At 38.8% G+C, this 27,851-nt stretch overlaps 1 protein-coding gene across 1 annotated transcript; it reads left to right on the top strand.

The window, feature by feature from the left end:
• The first annotated feature begins 67 nt into the window (after positions 1 to 67).
• Positions 68 to 27,851, top strand: tbc1d15 (TBC1 domain family, member 15). Its single transcript, XM_061722286.1, has 17 exons — positions 68 to 135; positions 3,384 to 3,485; positions 4,265 to 4,339; positions 5,417 to 5,564; positions 6,780 to 6,984; positions 12,485 to 12,587; positions 13,546 to 13,740; positions 14,854 to 14,982; positions 15,227 to 15,330; positions 16,495 to 16,589; positions 17,676 to 17,792; positions 18,967 to 19,067; positions 21,232 to 21,331; positions 22,543 to 22,640; positions 24,093 to 24,209; positions 25,320 to 25,406; positions 27,167 to 27,851. The coding sequence occupies exons 1-17, from the start codon at positions 109 to 111 to the stop codon at positions 27,350 to 27,352; spliced, it is 1,989 nt and encodes a 662-aa protein (XP_061578270.1). The 5' UTR covers positions 68 to 108; the 3' UTR covers positions 27,353 to 27,851.

Raw genomic sequence — 27,851 nt, 5'->3', positions numbered from 1 at the left:
CGTGGGTCACGTGACCGGTGACACCCTAACCGGAAGCTGAGCTGTCAGCTCTGTTTTGGTAGTCGGCGGTCACGTGACTTGCAGTCGTCAGGCGGCGGACAGGGCGACATGGCGGCGGAGGAGTCTGTTGTGAAGGTAAGAACATTGACCCGGTAACGCTGAGCTGCAGCCAACCACGCTCTGTAGATCCTACAGACTTAGATGGCTGAGTTAGCGGGTGCTTGTTCCAGACAGGAGGTCACTTGTAGCTGTTATTATCCAGCTCAACACACACCCCTCCAGCTGTCCAGCCCGTCGGCTCAGCCCACACGCTAAAGGCTGATTTAGGGAGGGCCTACGGCGTTTGGTACGCGGCGACGCGCACCGTACGGTGTGCGTCGCCGCGTACCCTACGCCGTAGGGTCTGCGTCGATTTAACGCAGAACCATAATTCCGGCTTAACCGCTGATAGCATTGTCTTGAGTTTTTAACAGACCAACAGGATCATAAAGTCTTTGCTACATTTAAACAAGGGGCATGGAGTGGCTATGGTCGCAGTTAAAAGGAAAAACCCAGATGAAACAGTTGCCGCCATGGTTTAATAAGGCCGAGTTCCCATGCTGCTGAAGTTAAACCCAATTGTTTTCCAAACACATTCCTGCTCTGATAACATTCAACAGGTCACGATTTTGTTCCTGTGAAACTTTGGTTTGTTTCAGTTTCACTTCGGTTGTTTTCTGTTAAAGTCCAGTTTGAATGCTTCAGACTCAAGGGAAACTCCTACTGTGAAAGAATGTGTGAGATCTGCTGCTTAGTGATGATAGTGATGATGGCTCCAGATGTTTACATGAACTTCAACTGTTTCCTCAATCCTCACACACACAAAACTCTAGTAAATCACTCGTCATCATAAAGATTATAAACCTCATTCGATATGGGAACCGCCATTTGTTATGTAAGGGATAATTCCTGACGTGGTGTACATTATTCGTCCATATATTTCTAATAATGTACACCTCGTCGGACATTATCCCGCTTATATAACGGTTACTTACCAAAAAACATAAATATTAAATCAGTTATTCATGCTTTCATGTGTTTTCAGCAGAGTTGGGTAGAGGAGCCAAAAATTGTACTCAAGTAAAAGTACTGTTACTTCAGAATAATATGACTCAAGTAGAAGTAAAAAGTAGTCATCCAAATAATTGAGTAAAAGTAAAAAGGTACTTGGTGAAAAAACTACTCAAGTACTGAGTAACTGTTGAGTAATGTCTGATTTATTTTTTTAACACAGCCATTCAAACAGACAAAAGTACAAAATAATCATCTTCAGGCAAATTAAATCAATAAAATAAATTAAAATTAATAAAAATAGCTTAAATTAAAATAATCTTAAAGTAAATTCAAGTACTTTAATAAATAATAAAATAAATAAAATAATAACAGAATACAAAAATAAGTTAAGCACAAGTAGCACAAAATTTCAAGCCTTTGTACTTTTCTTTTTTAACCAGAACTAGAACAAGCCCATGAAAAAACTCTGTGTGTGTTTGAGTCTGTGTATATGTGACAAAACATGCAAAAACAAACATTTTTCCCAAAGAATCACTCAGTGATGTCATGAGATTGAGGCGTACACGGATAAAAGGGATAAAAGAAAAGTAACAGCTCAATGTAGACTAATGTAGCGGAGTAAGAAAAACGTACTCAAGTAAATGTAACAGAGTAAATGTAACTCGTTACTACCCACCTCTGGTTTTCAGTTGATTATATTAGTTTTATAACAAGCCACAGCTGAGCGGCTGAGCAGACTATTTAATCTCTCGTCTGCAGCCGCTGTAACCTGATAAATTACAAAGTTTTTTATCAAGCCATAACTCTGTTTCCTTGGTAACGGGGGATATTCTAGTCCGCTCAGCTATTTTCTTTTTTCTCCTCTTCTGCATCCCAGTCAACAAAAATTCCCCAAATAAATTAAAAGAAATGACAAAATCATGTCGCTCTTCTTCTCTGAATCTCCGTTGCCGTGGTTACCACCTGGCAGCTGATCCAGCGCAATGATATTAAAGTTATCAGACAATTTGACCGAACTTGTTTTCTAGGTGTAGATTATCACTTTTAGTGTACAGGACTGACTGTGTCAGAAAATTAGAATATTGTGATAAAGTCCTTTATTTTCTGTAATGCAAAAATGTCATCCATTCTGGATTCATTACAAATCAACTGAAATATTGCAAGCCTTTTATTATTTTAATATTGCTGATCATGGCTTACAGTTTAAGAAAACTCAAATATCCTATCTCAAAAAATGTGAATATTCTGGGAATCTTAAACTGTAAACCATAATCATCAATATTAAAATAATAAAAGGCTTGCAATATTTCAGTTGATTTGTAATGAATCCAGAATGTATGACATTTTTGTTTTTTTTAATTGCATCACAGAAAATAAAGAACTTTATCACAATATTCTAATTTTCTGAGACAGTCCTGCACACCTGCCAGCCAATCAGAATGGAGTATTCACACAGACCTTGGTATAATCAGAGATACCTAATGGAATTGGAACAGAACTCAAAAAAGTGTATCAGTGTATCTCTATTTGAAAAAAGTTTAACGGTCAACTACCCTACAATGAACTGTGAGAAGTACTTTTGAGTCAGTGGCCCTGACTGAGAAAAGAATCAAAATGTACATTTCAACATTTATGTATACACACAGTTTAGATCATGAAGCATTACATTTTAGACACTTTGTTTTAGGTATGTTCAGTTGCAAGAGAGCAGTGACATCACACTGAGACAATGGCCCACCCAAGTAAAATAATTTTAACTATACTGTCTTTTACATCTAACTTTCTCAATAGTCAGTAAAGATTAGTACACAAACAAGTGATTTCAGGCACAGTTTGATTCTGCTGCAACACGAGCATCAGCGATCTAAAACGCAGAGGTATGTTCGTCACGCACTATGATATAGTATAGTTTAGTTTAGGTTATTTCGGTCATGAAATCACAAAAAAAGAATATAAATAAGACAAACGTCAAAATAGCTTTTACAAAATAAAAAATAAAATAAAAATGACAACAAGGAAACGGATACACTGTTCAAAGAAAACAAACAAAAAAAGTTTCCAATATACAAATAACGTCTAGACCAAAAAAGGTGTAGCTGAAGCAAAGCTTATTCATTGCCCTCAAAAAGATTATTTAAAGTAATGAAATAAAAGCAAGAAGTAAGAGATAAGACTGCCAGTAAAACAAATTGCCTCCATGGGGATAACAAACATTCCTCAAGAAATAAGAAAGAAAAAAAAGGTGCAGTCTACATGTTTCCTTCATCCTTGAATAATCCAACTGTCACAATCAAATATCAAAGTGACTGAGTGTTCTGTCTGCCACACAGGTGATAGTTGAACACGAGGGAGTGTTTATACATCCCAGTGGGGATGAAGGATGCATCGACCAGGATCTGCTGGTCACAGGATCCCTTCGGATTATCGACAAGGTAAAACCCGAGCGACACGATCATCTTCCTGAATATGTTCGGTAATTCTCATAAAATAGTGAAATTGTCTGTTCAGATTTATCTCAGCTCCTTAAATGTGGCCCTTTGTCTCAAACAAGACTTCATAGGAGGAGTACAGTTCTCCTGCAGATGTTTAACAATTTTGTTCAGAGGAAAATATGGTAAATGATGGTTTTGTTTATAATTCAATTAATGATTAAGTCCGTCTTGAAAATGCCAAAGAATTGTTTTCTTGTTTTCTTCTCTTTCAAAAAAAGTAGATAGTAGTAGTACTAGTAATAAATACATAAAAAGGTGTCTCTTGTTCAGACTGCCAGGTTAAGCTGGTGCTGATGCATCACATTTTTCCTCAAACACGGCCACATTTAGTTCATCACAGAAGTCATTAATAAATGTTGCTGAGCAGCAGTGGGCGTGGGAGGGCAATCAGACCCAGTTAAGCAGGCAAATTTCTGTTTATTCAGAATCCTGTTATTATGTCTCCATTAAGGTCAGCACAAATATTTCACCATTGTATGAAACAGTTTGGGTTTTACTGGCACTTTTTAAGGCCCTGCATTAAGGCACTGCAACATAAAACAACGTGAGGGAAAAAAATGTAGTTCTGTTCAACGTTCACAGTTAAGAAATGTAAGGAATTTTGCCCAAACGGATCTGTGTGTTTAACTATCTGTGGATTGTCCTCTGGTCTCAGCTGAGCGGTGGTTGAGCCAGGCTCTTCTTCTGGTTTTCTCACGGCTCTCTGTCTCTGTCTCCAGGATGCTGAGGTAGTGGTGGAGTACAGACCTGTAGAGGACACCGATGACCCATTAAACATGCTGTGTGCTGGAAAGGTTTGTGCTTGATTTAATAAGTTGAGCTTCATTTGTTGTGGTTTTTTTTTTTTGAACATTTATTAGAACCAGTTCCTTGACAGTCTCACACAGTATGACAGGTAACAAATACACAGCTTGGCATCAAAATAACATCGTATCAAATAGACAATCAAATTGCCATGAGGTGAAAGGATATTGATCATAATTTGCAATAATGGTATTAGCTTCCAATTCCCATTTACCTTTCACATCCAGCGTATCTACTGACGTGTCCATACGAATCCTACTGTATAGACAAGATATTGTGTTTTTAGTGTTCATTTTTTTCTCCGCTATCTCAATCCAATATTGTTCAAAATTAGATGGGGCTTCTTTAATTTTTTCCCAGTCTTTGCGCGTCGTCAGATAATGTCGAATTTTCATTTGTTGTTTTGTTGTAAAGATATAAAGCTTAACAACAAAGATGAAAAGCTATTTACTTCCATCTACATGTAGATAATTTCTCAATTCACACCCAACACAACTGTCTTTTTGGTCCACACCCATTTACCCAACCCATCTTGATTATTGTAAATCAGTACACACCTGTATCATGTCGCAACTGAAAGAAGTCTCTTGGCGCCATGGCTGAAACCCAACAGGAAGTCGGCCATTTTGAATTAATTGTGTAATTTTGGCGCTATTTTTGCCATTCCTTCGGCCGTTAATACGGCCTGAACCGTAACGTGCACCCAGGTGTGTTACACATCAAAATGTGCGTCTCCATCCTGCGACGACGCGCATTACTTTTCTCAGTCAAAAGCGTTACCGTGGCGACGCTAGACGCCAAAAAGCCATTCATCTGATTGGTCCATATTTGATAGTTCCTACTTTCTGCCATAACTTTTGAATGATTTGACATAAAGAGTCATGGGTGGTGTCATCGGACTTAGTTTTGAGTCCTTGACCTTTATGGGTGAAAACTGCACGCGCGAGAGCCCGTTCATCGCTGCTTGCAGCTTTAATTATTACTGTTATTGGCTTCAGTCTCATCTGTTGTAATCAGTGTGTTGTTGACCAGAAGATAGTCTTAATTACTGCCCTATGTTGGACCAGGACTCCAGTTCTGTCGTGGAGTGGGCTCAATGTCCGGGGGAGAAGGCCCAGTCTCAGCAGCTGCTGGAGACCCAGCTGAGCTACGAGACGGAGTGGGACATGGTGAACGCTGCGTCCTTCAAGAAGAAGCCCTGCACCAACGGAGAGGGTGAGTCCTCTGTTGTTGTTTAGCTTTTGAATATTTCCTGTCGGAAGTGAGGAAGGATTCCTCTGGAACTGAGTTTATCTTTAAGTTAGTCTGAGTGCCTGTTTCAGCTGATTAAACCTGCGTTTGCAAGTCTTAAAGGGCTCAACGAGGCATGAGAAGATGTTAGATGAAGAATCTGGCTATAAGTCAGTGTTCCCCATTTCAGGTCATCCAGGGCTACTGAGCTGCATGTTTAAGATGTGTCCTTGATCCAACACACCTGATTCAAATGAACTGGTCATTAACAGACTTCTTCAGTCCTTTAAGACAAACTGATGGGATCCAATTCTTCTTTTTTTTATTCTTTTTTTTTTCCTTTTTTTCGTCCTTATTCCTTTCCTTTTTAATCTCGACATTTTGACTTTTTTCTCGACATTGTACTTCATTATTAATCCCGACGTTTCAACTTTGATCTCGAAATGTTTAATTTTTTCTCGAAATCTTTACTTTTTTCTTGACATTTAAATTTTTTTTTCAACATTTCGACTTTTTTCTCGACATTTCAACTTTTTTCTCGACATTTCGACTTTTTTCTCGACATTTCGACTTTTTTCTCGAGATTGTACTTCATTATTAATCCCGACGTTTCAACTTTGATCTCGAAATGTTTACTTTTTTCTCGAAATCTTTACTTTTTTCTTGACATTTAAATTTTTTTTTCAACATTTCGACTTTTTTCTCGACATTTCAACTTTTTTCTCGACATTTCGACTTTTTTCTCGAGATTGTACTTCATTATTAATCCCGACATTTTAACTTTGTTCTCGAAATTTTGACTTTTTTCTCAACATTTCGACTTTTTTCTCGAAGTGCATAATGGGAAAAAAAAAATCTTCCCCCAGTTCTAACTAATATAGAAACATGCAGCATGTGTTGTCTTCATTCTAAGGCTTAAACATACAAGACTTTTCATTTTTTGCGGCTCCAGACATATTTGTTTTTTGTGTTTTTGGTCCAATATGGCTCTTTCAACATTTTGGGTTGCCGACCCCTGGTATAGAACATGCACGAGGCTTTGAGGATCAGGATTAACTCTGCTGTAAGATGTTTGTTGTTCTTCAGTTAATTGTGTGTTTTTGCAATTTTTAGTTTCAGTGGAGGCTTTGGATGTGTGGACTTAGTTAGAAAGAAGTAACATTTGTTTGAAGAGCCCTGGGCCTGCACCTTGTCTTCCAGGCTCTCTGAATCACAGTCATGAGAAGAGTCGGTGGGGGTTTTCCGTCAGCCTCTGTGACCTCAGGTCCATCCGAGTGAAGGAGGAAGGTTGGACCTTCCTCATCCTCAAGCTGAAGGACTCCACCTCCCTGCCCCCCCTGCACTTCCACCAGGGCGGCAGCAGAGAGTTCCTGGACAGCCTGAGGAGATTCGCTCTGCTCACCGAGTGAGTACCAAGCACCTACATTCTAACCTCCACATGGAAGACAAGAAGGAAATAACAGTTGTAGTTGCATCTGCTTTACTACAGGGAATGAATCCATCTCAGTTGATATCCATGTTAAAACACTGAGGTATTTATATTCCTCCACCACCTTCTCCCATCATGAAATAACTATTGGACGTAATCCTGCGTTTACATGGGAAGTTTAATTCCTCTTTAATTCAGAATTAAAATGAAATCCGATTTAAAATGAGTAAAAATTACCACGTAAACACCTAATTCCAAATGAAAATGGCCATTCCAAATTAAACTTAATTCCCAAGTAAGGGGCTGGTTTATTCCGATTTTAAATCCGAAAAGAATAATTCCACGATCATGTTTACACTCATTCCTCTTTAAATTAATTCCGGTCTTTCTTTCTGCTCGTTCCCTCGCCCGTCTGTCTCCATGATCTTATATTCCACTGGGCTGGTTTTCCTAACAAAGTTTCAAGATGCAGCAGCAGTAAACGCTGGTCAAGAGCAGAGACCATTTATTTAATAAATAGAAATCATTAAAAGAACAGATGGAAACAGGAAACATCAAAATTGTGAGCTTTTCAAAGTTGTAGCGTCTAAGTTAGTTTTTCTTCCGGTAGTTTAACTTCCGGTCCCCCCCCTATCCAATCAGAACCTTCCCAACCCCCAGACCTGGAGAGGAATTGGAGAAAGACCATCAAACGTGTTTTCCATGTAAACCTCAATTCAGAATTACTATTTCCATGTAAACTAGAAGGAAAATAGTTTAATTCGGAATAATTAATTCTGAATTAAAAAACATCATGTAACCGTGGCCAATCATCCCCTTTGTTTTGTTCACATTCAAGATGAGATGATTGCTCACACACCATGATGCCAGAGAACGATCCAGCAGTTCTCTGTCCTCAGTGTCTGCTCCATCACTGATACAGCCTGCAACTGCAGAGTCATCTGAGTGTTTGTGAACATGATAGGATTGTGACGTGTACTGGAAGTCTGAGGTGTATACTGCAGTTCCACCACCCTTGCTTTTTCCACCTCTCTTTAAGGATGCTTTCACACCTGTCCCGTTTGGAGCAGTTGTTCGGGAACAGGGAGAGTTTCCCCCTAAAGATCGGTTAGTTTGGTATATGTGAACACAGCAATCGCGCTCGGATGCGGCACAAAACAAGCGAGCCGAGATCCTAGGAGAGGTGGTCTCGGCCCGATTCCATTTCAGACCTGGAGCGGTTAATTTTTTTTATTTGTAGTGAGAACATAATCGACACAGCAACCGATACAACTCCATTCATGTGTATGTGCGACCGCGGCGCAAGGAGAAGAGTCGGTGCAGCCTCCACCACCTTCTCTCCTATTGGACGTGCCGAGATGTCGTCCCAGCGCGGCACGGTGAAATTAAACAATGTTCAATTCGGGCAGGGTATGCGCAGCGCAAACCCACAAACGCCACAAACGAGAAACGAAACAACTGTATCGATTCAGCCCCTGAATGGGAACAAAACAAACGGGCCACAGGTCTGAAAGCACCCTAAATCTCTGTCTGCTCGTATCGTCTAAAAGGCGGGCAGAAAGACACTGAAGTCAGGGATATGCTCCTGCTGCTACGTCTGGGTGAAAGGCATGATACTGCATTGCTGAAAGCTGGAGAACATATTAATTCTGTTTCAGAAAGGGGAGAAAATAAGAAAAAATAAAGCATCACTTGCAGTACAAACAATATTTAATTAATTATGATGGCAGCATGTTTCTGTGTGTCGGTTTCCTATTGTTTCTTAAGCATAAAAAAAAATAAATTCTGTATGTTTAAAGTTTGTTTATAGATTAGCCGTGTTCAATGAGAACTGACAAGGACCATATAAAATGTTAGACATCAACAGCATTTCAAATATTTTTTCTTAATGTTGGAGAAAATGTTCATTAAGACTGAACACCAGTGGGTTTTCATGGTGACTGGATTAACATGCCACAAGTAGGAAGCCTGTGCTGCTTTTAATGCTAACTGTGCCAGCATACCAGCCTGGGTTCCAGCAACAACCAAACCACATTCTAGACATATTTAGGCATCGTTTAGGACGGCAGCACAGCCAAGTATGAACTTTTTTATTGTTTGTTTGGACAACTGTGAGAGAGCTCTCCAAACTGCTTGAAAGCTCAAAGTCTGGTTTCATTTTAAGATTTGAACTTAGATGCAGCGGTTCCTCCCAATATGTCTCACAGACTACGTTTACATGCAGTCAAGATTCAGGTTAAGGTCAATATTCCAGTTACTGAAACATTGGGAATAATGTGTTTCCATGTGTGAGCTAACAGGGTAATCCGTGTTTACATGGTAATTAATCATTTGGGATATCTGGATCAAACCAGCGACGCACGGAGAATGTAATGACGCAATTCCCGTCATTTCTGCTTCATCTTCCTGTATCCAAATCCAAAACAACAACAATAAGCACGGTGGATAATGAACAGCCCAGTAGAAGTCGTTTTGTTTCTTGTCCCTGTAGTTCTCCTTTTTCAGCGTCTTCCAGCGGAGCTTGATCTGGTCTGGTGTTCGTACAAATGCTGCTTCATGCAACCTTTCGCTCACCTTTTTGTAAATCTGGCTATCCCGGTACTATTTATGAAGTGATTAGTCTCCTCCTGGTCTTGGTTTCTCCGTGTTTATAAGAACTTCCTGGAATCAAAAGAGCAACATTCCTTGTGAACAGAGCATGTGCAGAAAACAAATTCATGTTCCGTTTGATGGGGAAATTCCGTTTGGCGTTTACATGACCCAATATTCAGGTTTTAAAAGGAGTAACCCAGGGGTCATATTGGGGTTTTTAAAAACCCGAATATGAGCAAATTCAGGTTATTCAAAGGGGTTATTGGTGTTTACATGGCCGTGTAACCGGGTTATTGCTAATATTCCGGTTAGAAAAGGGTTATTGATGCATGGAAATGCAGTCACTGATTGTATGTTAAGCTTTTAAAAGTGAGTGGAGCATAAGTGTTTACTTAACCGTTCACTTGGTTTATACAGAATCCTCCTCTAATTATCTGGATGCAAACATATGTGGGGAAGACGAGTAAGATTACCAACCTGTTTCCAGGGAGAAAAGCCCTAAACAAAATAGCAGGAGCTTGTGGTGACTTAATTTATGTTAGTGCAATTGGAGAGAAACTGAAAGTGGGGTTTTGATCCATCATGTGGTACAGAGCCGGAATGAGACCGGATCCTCCGAGTTTGATCAGATTGCTGGTATTGAACAGCTTTGAATGAGGAAACGCCACAGACTGAAACCCACAGAAAGAAAAAAACATGAAATCATTAGCTGGTGATTGTTTATGTTGTTGGGTTTGAGTTTGATGTTATTTTGTTTATTTTCATTTTTAATTCCTTCACTCGTGAATTATCCTTTCCGTCAGCAGAGCAGTATAGGTTTTGTTTACCTTTTTGTATGTTTTTAAAGGTGTCATTTATATGCTAATTTGTGTGCCTGTGACGCACACATTTTGTGTCCTGAAAGCGAAGATGAGCAGAGATTATTCTGTGAGCACTGGCTGGTGCTGCGTCGCTGATAGCTGTTATTAAAGTTCTTATCAGCAGTCAGTAATGAAAGTGTGGACCGGGGGCTGGATGTTTCAGTCAGAGCTGCAGCAGCGTGACATCCTGCTGCTGGTCAGTTGAGACGCTCATTAGACGCTGTTAAAATCTCACATATATCACAGAGGTGTCCGATTACGCTACAATGCTCCCCATTCATACATGCATTAACAGAAAACCTGTTTTACTTTGATTCACGCAAAATATTCACGAAGTATACAACATACAGTGGGGCAAAAAGGTATTTAGTCAGCCACCAATTGTGCAAGTTCTGCCACTTAAAAAGATGAGAGAGGTCTGTTATTTCCATCATCGGTAACTTCAACTATGAGAGACAGAATGGGGGGAAAGAATCCAGGAAATCACATTGTAGGATTTTTACTGAATTAATTGGTAAATTCCTCTGTATGGATTTTTTTCTTTCATTTTGTCTCTCATAGTTGAGATATACCTGTGATGAAAAAGACAGGTATATCTCATCTTTTTAAGGGAGAACTTGCACAACTGGTGTTTAACTAAGGGTCAAAGACGTATAAGGCCTTTGAGTTGCCCATTTTTAAAATACTTAAAATAAAGATATTTTTGGCCATTTTCCAAACATTTGAAATGTAGTGTACACATACATGTATGTGAAAACTTCAAACAAAGGTATTTTAGTGTTTTTAAACCGTCATTTGGGGCGACCATTTATCTCAAAATTAATAGATTTCCATAACAAAATTTATATTTTAATAAGTATCAGTAATTAAATTAACTGTTCAAGAAAGATAGACACATTTTTCCTTTCATTTTTTGAAAACCATTTTTAAATACATTCTATCCATAATGGCAGTGTCGCCCTCTTACTTACTCTAAAATTCATAAAACTGATTTAAAATGTGTACAAGGTGTATCCACTTATGCATGCTATACCAATAATTTATATTTGAACCAAAACTGATAGACATTCAATTTTGAATTTGATACAGAATTGCCATTTGTTGGTTACCCCACATGACAGGTGGTCACCCCACATGATGCTTTCAAGTTTAATCAAATATAACAGGCTAACAGTTAGCTATATGATCTAAGCTAGCTACTTCTCACCACATATCACTAACAACTTTACCTTCAAAATATAGATTTGCAAATAAAACGAATTATTTACAGTTTTAGGGTGGTCACCCCACATGATATCAAAATGTGACGTATACACTGCAGCAGTTAGAAAGAGGATTTATTTGTAAAGGAGAGAGAGACTACTGACCTGCAGGTTGTCTCTCTGGGACCCTCATGGAGTAACTGGCTGATGCAACATCCTCTTTGAGATGATTGTCAATATAAAAGTCCCTCAATTGTATTTTTTTCATGGTCACCCCAGATGATAATTTAGACAATGAACATATTCGGACAAGATTAGTTTGTGTATTATGATTGAAATGTGTGTACAAATGTTCCATAACTTTGTCAATAAATCTAAAACAAGTTTGAAAGTATGCCCAATAGGGCAAGCATTATTTTTAAATTGTTTTAATGTGATTTAAAACCAGTTGTCCAAACAGAAGTCAAGGCCGGACGGTTACCCCACATGATGATTTCACACTTCAGATGGCAGAAAATGACCAATAACCAACATGTTTAAATAAAATAAGAGTGGGCACATGTAGAAGGAACGTATTAGACATACATGTTATATTTTTTATTCATTTTTATGTTTATTATTAGGTAAAAAGTTCCATCGGACAGAAAAAGTAAGCGTCACGTCTTTGACCCCTAAATACTTTTATGCCCCACTGTATATGTGTATGTATGTATATGCATATAAAAACTTTTTCCTTTCAGTGACGGCACAGACTAAACCAAGCCAAATGCTGTGTGTGGTGTTTCCATCCTGAAGTTGGAGCTGTGCATTTCCTGTTTGCAGGTCTCCAGATGACGAAACGTGTCTGGTGGTCAACACCCCGAACAAAGCTCTCTCTCAGTCCTTCGAGAACCTGCTGGACGACAACAACTTCGGCCTCATACATGTAAGAGAAGCACGACGGGCATGCAGTGGCAACTGTCTCAAAATCACACCTGTACACGCTAAGATACCTGGGAGATATTTAGCCCAACTCGTCATGAGATGCTCCTTCTGAAAGTCTTAGAATCCGGCTCATAAGATCTGTTTCATTCAAGCTTTTTACTGGTTCTGGATACAATCGTCAAACAAGGAGAATGAGCAAAGCAGTGAGCTGGAGAAATGAAATGCAGCAAATAAAAACAGACGCACCTCTGCACAACCCTGCAGGAAAAGGAAAAAATGAATGCCTTAAGCTTCTCTGTTCTCCAGTCATAACCACAGCAGCAGCAGCAGGCCTAATGTGACACATGATCCAACAGGCTGCTTATTTGAGTAAATGAGCTCTGTAGCGATGTTTAGTTCCCTTTTGATGTGTGTAAACTGATGAAAATGGAGATTGTGTCCTCAGTTGAAGTAAAAGAACACATTTTTCTCCAGTTGATTACGACTATTCTCTTATTCCTGCATATATATTTAATATAATGTATAATATTAATATATATTTAATTACCTCACTGCAAAAATTCAGAATCTTAACAAGAATATTTGTCTTATTTCTAATTAAAATGTCTCATTTTTAGTCAAAAAATACACTTAAAACAAGACTCATTACCAGAAAATAACTTGTTTTTTGACAGTTTTCACCTGTTTCAAGTAGATTTTCACTTGAAATAAGTGAATGAAAATCTACTTGAAACAGGTGAAAATTATCAAATAACAAATTATTTTTCTGGTGTTTTAAGTGTAATGATAGTTTTTGACTAAAAATGAGACATTTTAACTAGAAATAAGACAAATATTCTTGTTAAGATTTTGAGTTTTTGCAGTGCTGTACTTGTATATACAACAGAGCCAACATAGGCTCTGCAGTTGTTTGATTTGAAATAGGCTAAATATTTATATTTTGCATGTTTTCCCTGTAGAAGTTCAGAAGGGACCCGTACGTGGCCACGCTGGGCGGCTTTTCCAAAGTGACCAACTATATCTTTGATGCCCTGCGGGGCCCGGACGAGCAGCCCCAGCGGCCCCCGGAGGAGGTGGCCGACCTGCTGGGGGAAGTCATCCCCGGGCTGGAGATAAACCAGCAGGAAGAGCCGGGCTTTGAGGTCATCACCAGGGTGAGCCAGGAGATTCTCTCTGACTGCACACTAACAGTAGTAGAACAATAAACCAGAATACACACCAGTATCCATTAAGTCAAAAAAGTGAGCCATTCCACTTTTTTTCATTTGGTCTGTCCATGTTGAAATAACTTTGAAAGCTTTGTGCTGATTCTGAAGTAAAGTGAATAGTGGTGGGGGGAAAAATATTGCGATATGTTGTTGTGCTCTCTGTTGCAATAAATAATCGATAAACTGAAGGCAAATATTGATATTTTATTACACATGACGGATTTACGCGGTTGTCACCGCACTATTGTTCATGCACTTCAATTTGTCCAGTGTTTACATTTACAAGACTAGCAGGCAGTGAGGTACTATACAAAATTAAGTTGCTTACTGACTTTTCAGTATTAGAAACAAAGCATTGCACTGTCTGGGTTTATATAAAACATGTTATTAATGTTCATGCACTTTAATTTGTCCAACTTTGTCCAGCATATTGAACCAAAATCAAATATGTCTCAGCCGCAAAAAATTAAAAGTCTTGTATAAGCCTTAGAATGAAGGCAAATGGCCAAAGACGAAATGTCGAGAAAAAAGTCAAAATGTCAAGGAAATAGTCAAAATGTCGAGAAAAAGACGAAATGTCGAGAAAAAAGTCGAAATGTCGAGATTAAAAAGGAAAACGTAAAAAGAAAAAAAAGAGAAAAAGAAGAAAAAAAGAAAAAATAAAGAGGAAAAAAAAGAAAAAAAAAAGGTCAAACTATGGCGGCACTAAAGAGCTGCCTGCGGCTCTAGAGCCGCGGGTTGCCAACCCCTGCTCTATACAAATGCACTTTCTTTATACGAAGTTTTGGCATTGAATAATGCATAACTGCAGACGTTTTCCTTTTTATGGGTATTTTTTTCTTTTTCAGTCACATATATCGTGATATATTGTTGATGAAATTCTTACAATATTTCAAATATCCTGTATCGTGATATTATAGTTATCGTGGGCCACATATCGCCACAGTATTGAATCGTGAGTTACCCGTATCGTCCCAGCCCTAATAGTGAATGCAACGTGACGTGAAGCTTCACCAAGTTCACCAGCGTCACAGCTCACTGTTACTGTGTCCCCGTCAGACGGACCTGGGAGTGAGGCCTCAGGTGAGCCGGGCTGAGCCTCTGTCTGCAGACAACTGGACCAAACACCAGGACGCAGAGGGGAGGATGATGAATGTTTCACACCTGAAACAGGCCGTTTTCAAAGGGGTGAGTTGGACTTTTTCATGGACACAACATAAAGCACACAATAATAGGATTTAACACACATTTCCAAAGTTGCATAGGTGTGCGACCGTGCAAAAACAAAGCCCAATGGTATTACACAACGGGGTCAGTTAAAGACTTGAAGGGACAGCAGTCCTTATCAGTGTTGAACTGTCTGAATAGTCAGGCTGACTGTTGATTTGGTTCCATGGATTTTTGTGGCTGTTTTAACACATGTGACCTGCAGGGACTGTGTCACGCCGTGAGGAAGAACGCCTGGAAGTTCCTATTGGGCTATTTTCCCTGGAGCAGCACGCTGGAGGAGAGGAAACATCTGCTTAGAGCCAAAACGTACGCTGGTGACCTCACATCCACCTCATGGAGGGATTCACTCACCTCTCATTAGAAGCTGTAGGATTCGTTCAGAGCACTCACAGATCAGACACAGCCAGCATTTTTCAAATCATTTTGTTTTCATTTTGTTTTATTTGTTTTGTTCTGGGTTTTAACCTCTGACAAATGCAGTGGCCTAAAGAAATAGGTTTGTTTGAGTTTATTTTACAGTCCACATCCATAAAAATAACACTCAAGTAAGATGTTAATTTAGACTTGGACACCTTAATATAATGATAATGTAGGACATAATGTTTCTACAAATGAATAGAAATTAATTTGCAGTTTTGATTTATTAGTATTTAGGACTGATTTTATTATTTTTATTATTGATTATCCCGTTTCTACGGAAGCGTATTGCATTCACTTGAGAAAAAAAAATCTACTCTGTTTTTCTGAATTAACGAGTTAATTATCTCAGAATTCTGAGAAAAGTTTTAATTAAAAAAAAGATCTGCTCTGTTTTTCTGAATTAACAAGATAATTATCTCAGAATTCCGAGAAAAGTTTTAATTTAAAAAAAAATCTGCTCTGTTTTTCTGAATTAACGAGTTAATTATCTCAGAATTCTGAGAAAAGTTTTAATGAAAAAAATAAATCTGCTCTGTTTTTCTGAATTAACCGGATACCTCACAACATGCAAGAAGCTGTCATTCACTTGAAAGCTGGATTCATAGAAGCAAACATGTTCCTGTCCAGTTTAATCCAGTTTTATTTAGCTTTGTGTTTGAAACATTGGGAGATACTCTTGTCTGTAAGTTATATAGATGGTATTGTTATTAGTTTGTCGACTTTGCGCAGGCACCTCAGGACTTAGCACGTGAGAGCTTCTAGCAGGTTGTAAACAGAGCAGATTTATTTTTTTTCATTAAATCTTTTCTCGGAATTCTGAGATAATTATCTCGTTAATTCAGAAAAACAGAGCTGATTTGTTTTTCTCAAGTGAATGCAATACGCTTCCGTACGCTTCACTATAGTTTCATGGTGTTAAACTTGACTTAAACTGGCAGCGTTCACACGAGGTCATTGACCTGCATGTTCCTGACTGATCCACAGAGCCTGTTAGAGAGGATGTGGTTACCATGGAGACCTGTGTTAACGGAGGTGGTTTGTGTCTGACAGTGATGAATACTTCAGGATGAAGCTGCAGTGGAAATCAGTGAGTGAGGAACAAGAGAGGAGGAACTCCAGACTGAGAGACTACAGGAGTCTTATCGGTGAGGAACACAGTAGAGTCTTCGTATGTGTCTCACTTTTACAACCACACATTTAACCACTAATGTCTTTTTGATTTAAAACAGCAGCATAATGCAGGATTGAACGCTTTTTCACTAAGTCCCTCATTATTCAAAATAACAACATTTTATCTTGAAGGCCAGCATATGTATGACAATTTGTAATTCAATATTTGAATAAACGTCCTTCACTCAGCTCAACATTTCTGCTAGTGTCATATAACTCCAGCTGAAACAAAGAAAAACGCCTATTACGACAAAATCTTGGTAAGAAATACTAATCTTGACAAAAACTATTTATTTTCACACACATTATGAACACTATTTAACATTGACAGGGGACTGTCCTCTCACCACTCCTCTTCATGCTGGACACCTCAGACCTCCAGTACACGTCACAATCCTATCATGTTCAGAAATACTCCGATGACTCTGCAGTTGCAGGGTGTATCCGTGATGGAGCAGAGACTGAGGACAGAGAACTGCTGGATCGTTCTCTGGCATCATGGTGTGGGAGCAATCATCTCATCTTGAATGTGAACAAAACAAAGGGGATGATTGTGGATATTAGGAGAGCCAGGATTAAGTCCAATAGTTATTTCATCATGGGAGAAGACGTGGACCGCAGATCACTAATTCAGGCTGCCTTCATCTTCTTCATGAGTTTATCAAAAGATTACATTTTTGTTTGACTAAACAACAAGAACAATTGTAGCACAGCCACACTTTATTCTTTTGATCCGTTGATGAGCCTTTTAAAGCAGTACAACCATATTGGAGTATTGCATCACAATCCCATCTTTTGTGCTGTGTTAAATGTTTTAAGTTGCATCATTGGATGTTCTGCATCTGTGAAGTCCAGGAGAGTTTGTCTGAGGAGTTCAGTCCTAGTAACCAGCAGCCTGTTCGCTCAGAAACAAACTATGAACAGAACATTCTGCCTCAGTTTTACCTGAATAAGGAAGAAAACTATTTTGACGTGCATTATGTTTAAAAAGCAGTTGACTTCTTGTGGCAACGTTGGAGCTTCTGTGTCACACGCATGTCTGTCCTGTTTGCCGGTTTCAGAAAAAGATGTGAACCGAACGGACAGAACAAATCGGTTCTACGAGGGCATCGACAACCCGGGCCTGACTCTTCTGCACGACATCCTGATGACGTATTGCATGTACGACTTCGACCTGGGTGAGGAATGCGTGTGCGACGTGCGTCCATTCGTCCACTCGTCCACATGCTGCTTTGAGCAGCAGAAGCATTTGCTTTGTGGAGCGCGTATGAGGATAATCTCTGCTCTTATCCCTGTTTAAAACCAAAACAGCATTTTCCTGACTTGTTTTTTGGTCATTTACCATTCTTCAGTTTAAAACTTTAGATGTTTTTCTGTTCCTAATAAGTGATGGAAGTTTTGCAACCTGTCAGGCAGGGAGACATCCATGAAATTTCTTCGGACTGAGTTGATCTGAGATTCAGTTCCAAGAAATCACAGACGGGAGTTTTCCCAACCACACATGGTCTTTCTCAAGTTTGACATCAACGTGGCACCAGACTACTGCAAACATCAGGTTCTGCAAATAGCTTTAAACCTTTGGAGGTATTCTACACTGCAAAGCCTGAACATTTTAATTCAACATTAATTCTTTTGTAAATTGGGTTGTACAAAACCAGCAAATCAAAGTTAGACAGCTTTTATTGATTTGTCATGCATTAAGTCCGTCTCATGTCCCTCTAAACATGAGGTTTTCCGTTTAGTACTTTTATAATTGAACTGATATACACAGTTAACAATTCTTATATTATTAAACTGATATTGATGTAAAGACTGTTGCATTAAACTGTTCAGAAAATACAGGAACTCTTAATCTTCACAATACAACATCAAGCCAAGTAAAATCTTGGAATATCAATATGGTTATGATTATTATATATTATGATTATATATAATTTTGGTCTTTTATTTCTAACATAATATGTACATCAGTCAAGATTTTCAAGCAATCATTTTCTGATGTGTGATTTAAGTGTTCTTTTTTTTTTTTTTTAGATATAAGTGCAGTGTACAAACATCAGAGAGGATACATGCAAAAACATTAACAATGACATTTAGGCCGTGGATTCATACATGTCCTGAAAATGCAGCAGTTGGTGAAGAAAAAAACTGCAACATCTCCGTAGCTCCAGAAACTGGTAGTTCACGTGACATCAGAATGATGTGGGAAGAGAGTCTGTATTTGTGCAGTCATTGATCTCCAGCTCATCCTAAAGCGCCCCAAAGCCTCCTGGAACTTCATGCAAACCTGGTTTTCAGAGCTGAGAACCCTGCTGGTAAATGACTGTGCTCCCCTGTGTCTCCGTCCTCCAGGTTACGTTCAGGGAATGAGCGACCTGCTGTCACCCATCCTCTTCGTCATGGAGAATGAGGTTGATGCTTTCTGGTGTTTTGTCTCCTTCATGGACCAGATGGTGAGTTTAATCTGGTGCGCTGCATGTTTGACCACTACACATATGAAATGGAACAGGTCCTTCATGCCTGTACAGTATACAGCTTCACCAACAGAGTTTTTTGTCTGACAGAAAAGTAGCAGAATGTTCTTCTGCAAGACTCATCTGTCACATGCTAAAAGCAACTTGAAACTATCAGTCATCAGGACATTTGTCTGCTAAGGTGTGCAACTAAATGAGGTTAGGTTAAGGACTTGACTGGTAATGGTTTGTGTCACGGTTAAGCTGTACATAATGAATGAAATATAGGAATATCTTCAGCTTTAGCAACTTCCCTAGGCTCTGACTTGACTCTAGACCGTTTCTATCCTATAGACCTCCCTGAGCTGACCTCACTCGTCAATAGAGCTAAATCAACCACGTGTATGTTACCCCATCCCGACTCCATTACTCAAAAATGTTCTTTCTTTTATAGAGGGTCTGCATTGACGTCACTTTCCCACTGCACTCCATTGGCTACCCGTAAAATTCAGAATCCAATTTAAAATTTTATTACTTGTGTATAAAGCCCAAAACGGCTTAGCTCCGCAATATTTGCGTGACCTGATAGTGTCGTATGTTCCTGTCAGAGCTCTCTGTTCTCAGAGTGCAGGTTTACTCGTAGTTCCTAGAGTATCCAAATGTAGATTTGGAGGGCGGCGTTCTGCTATCAGGCACCATTACTATGGAACCAACTTCCAATCTGGGTTAAGGAGGCTGACACCACCTCCACCTTTAAAACTAAACTTAAAACCTTTCTGTTTAGTAAAGCCTATAGTTAGTGTAATTAACCCTCCAGTTAGTGTTAGTAAACCTCTAGTTAGTGTTTAGTAAACCTCTAGTTAGTGTTAGTAAACCTCTAGTTAGTGTTAGTAAACCTCTAGTTAGTGTTAGTAAATCTCTAGTTAGTGTTAGTAAACCTCTAGTTAGTGTTTAGTAAACCTCTAGTTAGTGTTAGTAAACCTCTAGTTAGTGTTAGTAAACCTCTAGTTAGTGTTTAGTAAACCTCTAGTTAGTGGTAGTAAACCTCTAGTTAGTGTTAGTAAACCTCTAGTTAGTGTTAGTAAACCTCTAGTTAGTGTTAGTAAACCTCTAGTTAGCTTTAGTAAACCTCTAGTTAGTGTTAGTAAACCTCTAGTTAGTGTTAGTAAACCTCTAGTTAGTGTTAGTAAACCTCTAGTTAGTGTTAGTAAACCTGTAGTTAGTGTCAGTAAACCTCTAGTTAGTGTTAGTAAACCTCTAGTTAGTGTTAGTAAACCTGTAGCTAGTGTTAGTAAACCTGTAGTTAGTGTTAGTAAACCTCTAGTTAGTGTTAGTAAACCTGTAGTTAGTGTTAGTAAACCTCTAGTTAGTGTTAGTAAACCTCTAGTTAGTGTTAGTAAACCTGTAGCTAGTGTTAGTAAACCTGTAGTTAGTGTTAGTAAACCTCTATTTAGTGTTTAGTAAACCTCTAGTTAGTGTTAGTAAACCTCTAGTTAGTGTTAGTAAACCTCTAGTTAGTGTTAGTAAACCTCTAGTTAGTGTTAGTAAACCTCTAGTTAGTGTTAGTAAACCTCTAGTTAGTGTTAGTAAACCTCTAGTTAGTGTTAGTAAACCTCTAGTTAGTGTTAGTAAACCTCTAGTTAGTGTAAACACTAGTGTGTTAGTCACTAGTCATAGCTGCAGCTACTGGACAAGGCTAGAGAAACTCGTCTCAGACAGAGCTTCATCCTAGATAGGCCTATGCTCTTGGGGGACACCAACATGATTCCCGTTACCCCTCTTTCTCTCCTTCTCTTATCTTTCCTTTCTTCAGATCAACCCTCACTAATTAGAAGTATCTCATAACCATCATTGTTCTCCATTGTTCATGTAGTTTGTTGTGTCTGCTGTCTACATCTGTTTATATAGTCGCCCCTGTAGTGCACCAGTTAGCCATTGTGTCTGTGTCTCTCCTTTCTCTGTTCATCATTCTCTCAGTCTGTTTACTCTTTTCCTGCTCTGCCCAGTCTGGCCTTCGGCAGGAGCCCCCCCCCCCCCCCCCCCCCCTCGTGATCCAGGTCCTGCTCAAGGTTTCTTCCCTCCTAAAGGGGAGTTTTTCCCTTTGCCGCTGTTTGGCTATATAAATACAATTTGAATTGAAGTCAGTGCAATGTCTGTGTTGCAGCACCAGAATTTCGAGGAGCAGATGCAGGGCATGAAGACTCAGTTGATCCAACTCAGTACACTGCTCAGACTGCTTGACCTGGCCTTCTCCAACTACCTGGGTACCAGCACGTTTTCATGTCACACCTGACTGTCACACACAGATGAGCAACAGTTACACACACACACACATTTGGTGGAAATAAAAAATAACAATGGTCACTGAAGTAACTTGAAATTGACAAAAGTGATAAATAATAATTTACTGAACACTGATTAATGAAAATCAAACATTATTTTTTTTTTTTATTTGTGGTTCAATAGAATAAATTAAACTTTTTTTTTTAAATAACTAGTTACTGGAATATTTGTCTTATTTCTAGTTAAAATGTCTAATTTTTAGTCAAAAAATCTCATTACACTTAAAACAAGAGTCATTACCAGGAAAATAACTTATTTGACAATTTTCACCTGTTTCAAGTAAATTTTCACTTGAAATAAGTAGAAAAATCTGCCAGTGGGACAAGATTTATCTTCTCATTACAAGCAAAAAAATCTACTTGAAACCGGTGAAAATTGTTGTTTTTTTTTCAGTTATGAGTCTTGTTTTAAGTGTAATGAGATTTTTTTTACTAAAAATGAGACATTTTAACTAGAAATAAGACAAATATTCTTGTTAAGATGTTTAGTTTTTGCAGTGTACAAGCCCCATCTGTCAGTGTGAGCAATAGAATCCACACTTCAGCTTTATTCTGAATTAAACTATGAATGTCTAATCCTACTCTGCCAACATGTTTTGTACCAAAAGCAGCAAAATATTATATTTCTGTTGAACTAAACAGGACAGTAAAGGAGAGATTTGTGGAGAGAGAATGGAAAGCTGTTGGAAACTGAGAGCCAGCCAGCCATTCGTCCATCCATTTATGCTAATCTTTTCAGTGATGTTTGATGTTAAAAGTCAGTCGTCTAAGGACAGTGGCGGAAATACCGGACATTCAGTGAGGTAATTATAGATGTCAGTATGTGATACCTCCAGCAGCCTGGAGGAGTCTGAACATCACTCATCCATCACAGTAAACGTAAGGATTTCTAAATAACACTGACAGTTGTGGCTTATAACTTCTGATTTGGGTGTCAATTAGCTACAAAACAGCACTGCATTAAGCATCTTAAGTTGAATTGACTCAGCCAACTTTAGTGGGTTGTCACCTAAGCAGGGACCCAGATTTGTCTTTACTGAAGCACAAACTTGCAGCTCATTTCAAGACTTTCATCATTCTGTTTTGTGTGAGGCTCTTGACACTGATTGGTCGTCTGTGTGTCTGTCTTTCAGAGTCTCAGGACTCGGGTTACCTTTACTTCTGCTTCCGCTGGCTGCTGATCAGGTTTAAGAGGGAGCTCAGCTTCCAGGACGTCCTGCGGCTCTGGGAGGTCAGTAATGTCTGCATGCTGCAGTGTTTGCTCTTTGCTTTGCCTCCACTTACATGCCTTCTCTTGTTTTTCTGCAGCTTTGAACAGAAGGTGTTGAAATATACCATGATTGTATTTGACTTTTTTAGAAAAGTTTTGAGAAAACAAAGTATTGAGATGAACTTTTGTTATTGACCAAATACTTATTTTCCACTATAATTTGTAAATACATTCTTTAAAAATCAGACAATGAGATTTTCTGGATTTTCTTTTTTCATTTTGTCTCTCATAGTTGAGATCTACCTGTAATGGAAGTGACAGGTATATCTCATCTTTTTAAGTGGGAGAACTTGCACAACTGGTGTCTGACTAAATACTTTTTTTGCTAACAAAAATAAGATGTGGAGTTCCTCAAGGTTCAGTTCTGGGGCATCTGTTTTACATCTATATCGTCCCACTTGCTCAAATTATGAGGGAAAAAAAAAACAACTTGTCTTACCATAACTACTCGGATGACAAATCTATATAACCACCACACCAGGAGACTATAATCCAATTCAAATATTGATCAAATTAAAGAGAGGATGTGCCAGAATCTTCTTCAGTTAAATGAAGACAAAACAGAAATAAAAGTGTTTGGAGCCAAAGAAGAAAGATTAAACATCAGCACTCTCAGCTTCAAGCAGTGAAGATAAAACCCAAGAACCGAGCCAGGAACCTGGGACTGGTTCTGGACTCAGACCTGAACTTTACCAGCCACATGAAGACGGTAGTGAGTCTCCTGTTGCTAAAGAACATGGAGGATTAAAGAACTGTCCATATCAGTCCAGTTCTTAGATTTCTCCACCAGCTTCCTGTCTGTCCCAGAACAGATGTTAAATCCTGCTGTTGGTTTATAAATCTCTGAATCTCGGACCAAAATCCATCTGATCTGGTCCATGATGAACCAACCAGAACCCTCAGGTCGTCAGGGCCACGCCTACTTTCTGTACCAGAGTTAGAACCAAACACGGTGAGGCGGCTTTCAGCTTTTATGCTCTTCACCTGTGGAACAAACTCCCAGAATGCATCAGGGCGGCTGAGACTCTCACTTGCTTTAAGTCGAGGTTGAAAACCTTTTTATTTACTGCTGCATTTCAGGAATCTCCCACAATGCACTGCAACCTTTATTTCTTGCATCTTATTTGTTTAATTATTTTAAACTGAAGTCTGTCTGTCTTTTACTTTTTGAAGCATTTTTTAAAATGTCTTTATGTTAAGCACTGTGAACTGTCTTGTACATGAAATGTGCTGCACAAATAAATAGCCTTATCTTGCCGTCCAGTCTGTATGATCCCTGTCAGTGTGTGTGTGCATGCATGTGCGTCTGATAGCAGTAAACCGGACTCTGCAGGAAGTCAAGCATTATTTTTGATAATGAAAGTCTGTTTTTGAGTCCTCCTGAGTCCGACCTGCTTCGTTTGCTATTCTCAGGTCATGTGGACCGGGCTGCCCTGTCAGAACTTCCACCTGTTGGTCTGCTGTGCCATCCTGGACTCTGAGAAACAGAAGATCATGGAGGAAAACTACGGCTTTAACGAGATCCTCAAGGTAAACCTGGATCCATCCGCCGTGAGCTGGTGATCAATGTTGGAGACGAGCAGTTTGTGGAGGAAACTGTCTGACTGACCTGAGCTCTGCCGGATTTATGTTGACACTTTACGTCAGAGGAATCTTCTCGTTAACAGCAAAGTTGGCAACTCATTATTGGCAGTACTGGAGATGAGGGGGGATGAGGGGGATGGCATCCCCTCCTGAAATAAAAACGGTCCAAATCATCCCCCCTGTAAAACTGCCATCCCTCCTTCCCATCCTTTATGTCATTTCATCAATGAATGTGGTTTTACTGCTATTTCAACATTTAGAGTCATCACCAGAAAAATAACTTATTTGACAATTTTCACCTGTTTCAAGTAAATTTTCACTTGAAATAAGTAGAAAAATCTGCCAGTGGGACAAGATTTATCTTCTCATTACAAGCAAAAAAATCTTGTTCCACTGGCAGATTTTTCTACTTATTTCAAGTGAAAATGTACTTGAAACAGGTGAAAATTGTTGTTTTTTCCAGTGATGAATCTTGTTTTAAGTGTAATGAGATTTTTTTTACTAAAATGAGACATTTTAACTAGAAATAAGACAAATATTCTTGTTAAGATTGTGAGTTTTTGCAGTGATCCATTTTACTTATCCTGTGAAGGACAGAGTCATATTGATAAGTTCAGAAAAGTGTTTTTTATTGTTGTGTTTTGATGTATTTGATGTAAGCCCAGTGGATATTTAAAGCTTACAGAAGGCTGCATTTAACTGCTGCTATGTCATTCCTGCAGTATTTCTGCAGGTGTTTTGGTCACTGCTATTATTTGTAATATATTATATTATTTGTAATCAGCACAAATTATCTGTCCCCATATGATCAAATCCCCCATCCCCGCTGATATATATATTTTTTTTTTACAACTCGAGTACTGATTATTGGCAACATGTAACTTAACTCACAGATAGAGTCGGATCTGGGAATCTTTAAATACATCTACTGTGAAGTAGCTACTTCTGCGTTTTGTATAGAAACAGCATGTAATAAAAACTGAGTGACACTGAGTCAAGTGTTTGTTCTACATGTGATTTAAACGTCAATCACCACTCTGACTGTTTGTGTTGCAGCACATTAATGAGCTCTCCATGAAGCTGGACATTGAGGAGATTCTACAGAAAGCTGAGGGCATCTACCTGCAGATAAGGAGTTGTAAGGTATGTGTGCGTAGACAGGAGTGTCTGACCTGCTGTGTTCTTCTCAAGCTGCTCTTGAGATTCTGAAAGTTTAGGAACCATTGCCCGAGTACTGGATGATCTAATTGTTGGATTCAGACACTGAGTCGGGTCTCAAAACACTTACTGGCCACGGTTACATGATGTTTTTTAATTCTGGATTAATTATTCCCAATTAAATAATTCAGAATTAAACTATTTTCTTTGAGTTTACATGGAAATAGTAATTCTGAATTGAGGTTTACATGGAAAACACGTTTGATCGGCTTTATCCAATTCCTCTTAACCCTTGTACTGTCTTTGGGTCAAAATGACCCAATTCTTCTCTCCTTCTTTCCTCCTGCCATGCTCTCTCCTTCCTTCTTCTTTTCCTCTTTTCCTCCTTTTTTACCCTCCTTTACTCCTTTTTCTTCCTACCTCCCTTTCATCATTCGTTCCTTTATTACCTTCTTTTCTCCCTCCCTTCTTTCCTTTTCTCCCTTCTTTCCTTCCTTTCTCCCTTCCTTCCATCTTTTCTCCCTTCCTTACTCCCTTTCCTACTTCCTTCCTTCTTTCCTTCCTTCATTCTTTTCTCCCTTCACCCTTGACCCAAAGACAGCACAAGGGTTAAGGTCTGGGGGTTGGGAAGGTTCTGATTGGATAGGGGGGGGACCGGAAGTTACGTCTACTGGAAGAAAAACTAACTTAGCTGCTACAACTTTGAAACGCTCACAATTCTTATGTTTCCTGTTTCCATCTGTTCTTTTAATGATTTCTATTTATTAAATAAATGGTCTCTGTTCTTGACCAGCGTTTACTGCTGCTGCATCTTGAAACTTTGTTTGGAAAACCAGCCCAGCAGGAATATAAGATCATGGAGACAGACGGGTGAGGGAACGAGCAGAAAGAAAGACCGGAATTAATTTAAAGAGGAATGAGTGTAAACATGATCTGGAATTATTCTATTCAGATTTAAAATCAGAATAAACCAGCCACTTACTTCGGAATTAAGTTTAATTCGGAATGGCCATTTCCATTCAGAATTACAGGACTGTCTCAGAAAATTTGAATATTGTGATTTTCTGTAATGCAATTACAAAAACAAAAATGTCATACATTCTGGATTCTTTACAAATCAAGTGAAATATTGTAAGCCTTTTATTATTTTAATATTGCTGATCATGGTTTACAGTTTAAGAAAACTCAAATATCCTATCTCAAAAAATTTGAATATTCTGGGAATCTTAATCTTATACTGTAATCCATAATCAGCAATATTAAAATAATAAAAGGCTTGCAATATTTCAGTTGATTTGTAATGAATCCAGAATGTATGACATTTTTGTTTTTTTAATTACATTACAGAAAATAAAGAACTTTATCACAATATTCTAATTTTCTGAGACAGTCCTGTAAGCCTCATGGAGACAGACGGGAGAGGGAACGAGCAGAAAGAAAGACCAGAATTAATTTAAAGAGGAATGAATGTATACAGGATCGGAGAATTATTCTATTCGGATTTAAATCGGAATAAACCAGCCACTTACTAAGGAATTAAGTTTAATTCGGAATGTCCATTTTCATTCGGAATTAGGTGTTTACATGTTAATTTTTACTCATTTTAAATGGGATTTCATTTTAATTCTGAATTAAAGAGGAATTAAACTGAATAGCTCATGGACACCCAGTCATCAGTATTCATGTATCTCTGCGTGTTAGTGGCTGGTCCTTGGTTCAAACTCTGACCTGCTTCTCCTCCCCAGGACTTGCCTCACTCCGTCAGCGTCATCCTGGGCCTGGACACAGAGCAAAGAGAATCCAGCCCGGCAGAACCCGGACCAACGTCTCCTCCACGGCCGACTCCCACTCCGCGGCAGGACGTCTGCTCCAACGGACACTTGAGAGAAAGCAGATCCCAGCACAGTTGCAAAGTGGCTTTCATATCATAGTGAATAGAATAGACTGGCCGCACGTCAGCAGAGCGATTCTGACTACAGAAGAAGAGGAGGAGCAGAGATGTAAAAAGGATTCAAGATTATTCAGAATCTTATTTTTGTAACTTCTTGTATTATGTTTCTTTGAGCAGCCATTTCTCTCTCATGATGGATTCTAAAAGCTGCAGCTCCGTTTTTCCTGACGCCATCATGGTCTCGTGTCCATCAGAATAAACCTCCTGAGAGAACTTAGTTCAGACGTTGCTGAGGAATCTTTGTTTTTTTTGTTTTCTTCTTCCTGGCAGAGATTGGTGACGGTGGTCTGAACATATTCACATGCACTTCCGCTACTTTCAATCAGGGCTACAACAAATCAGTCTCTGTTTTATCAATCAATCGGATCACTATCTTATTGATTACTTTTATATTTGTCAAACGTGATTGTCTCAAACTGCTCAGTTTGCACAGTTGTCCCAAACTGAAACACATTTAATGCACTATCATTAAAATGTTG

This window comes from Cololabis saira, chromosome 5 (genome assembly GCF_033807715.1).
Source record: "Cololabis saira isolate AMF1-May2022 chromosome 5, fColSai1.1, whole genome shotgun sequence".
NCBI lineage: Eukaryota > Metazoa > Chordata > Actinopteri > Beloniformes > Belonidae > Cololabis > Cololabis saira.
Note: the sequence above shows the minus strand (reverse complement) of the source record. Positions and strands in the feature narration are given on the sequence as shown.

Coding starts and splice junctions, on each gene's coding strand:
- tbc1d15 (XM_061722286.1), top strand. CDS start 109: ATGGCGGCGGAGGAGTCTGTTGTGAAG. Junction 15,331..16,494: donor CATCTGCTTAGAGCCAAAAC/GTACGCTGGTGA, acceptor TGTGTCTGACAG/TGATGAATACTTCAGGATGA. Junction 21,332..22,542: donor GGCCTTCTCCAACTACCTGG/GTACCAGCACGT, acceptor TCTGTCTTTCAG/AGTCTCAGGACTCGGGTTAC.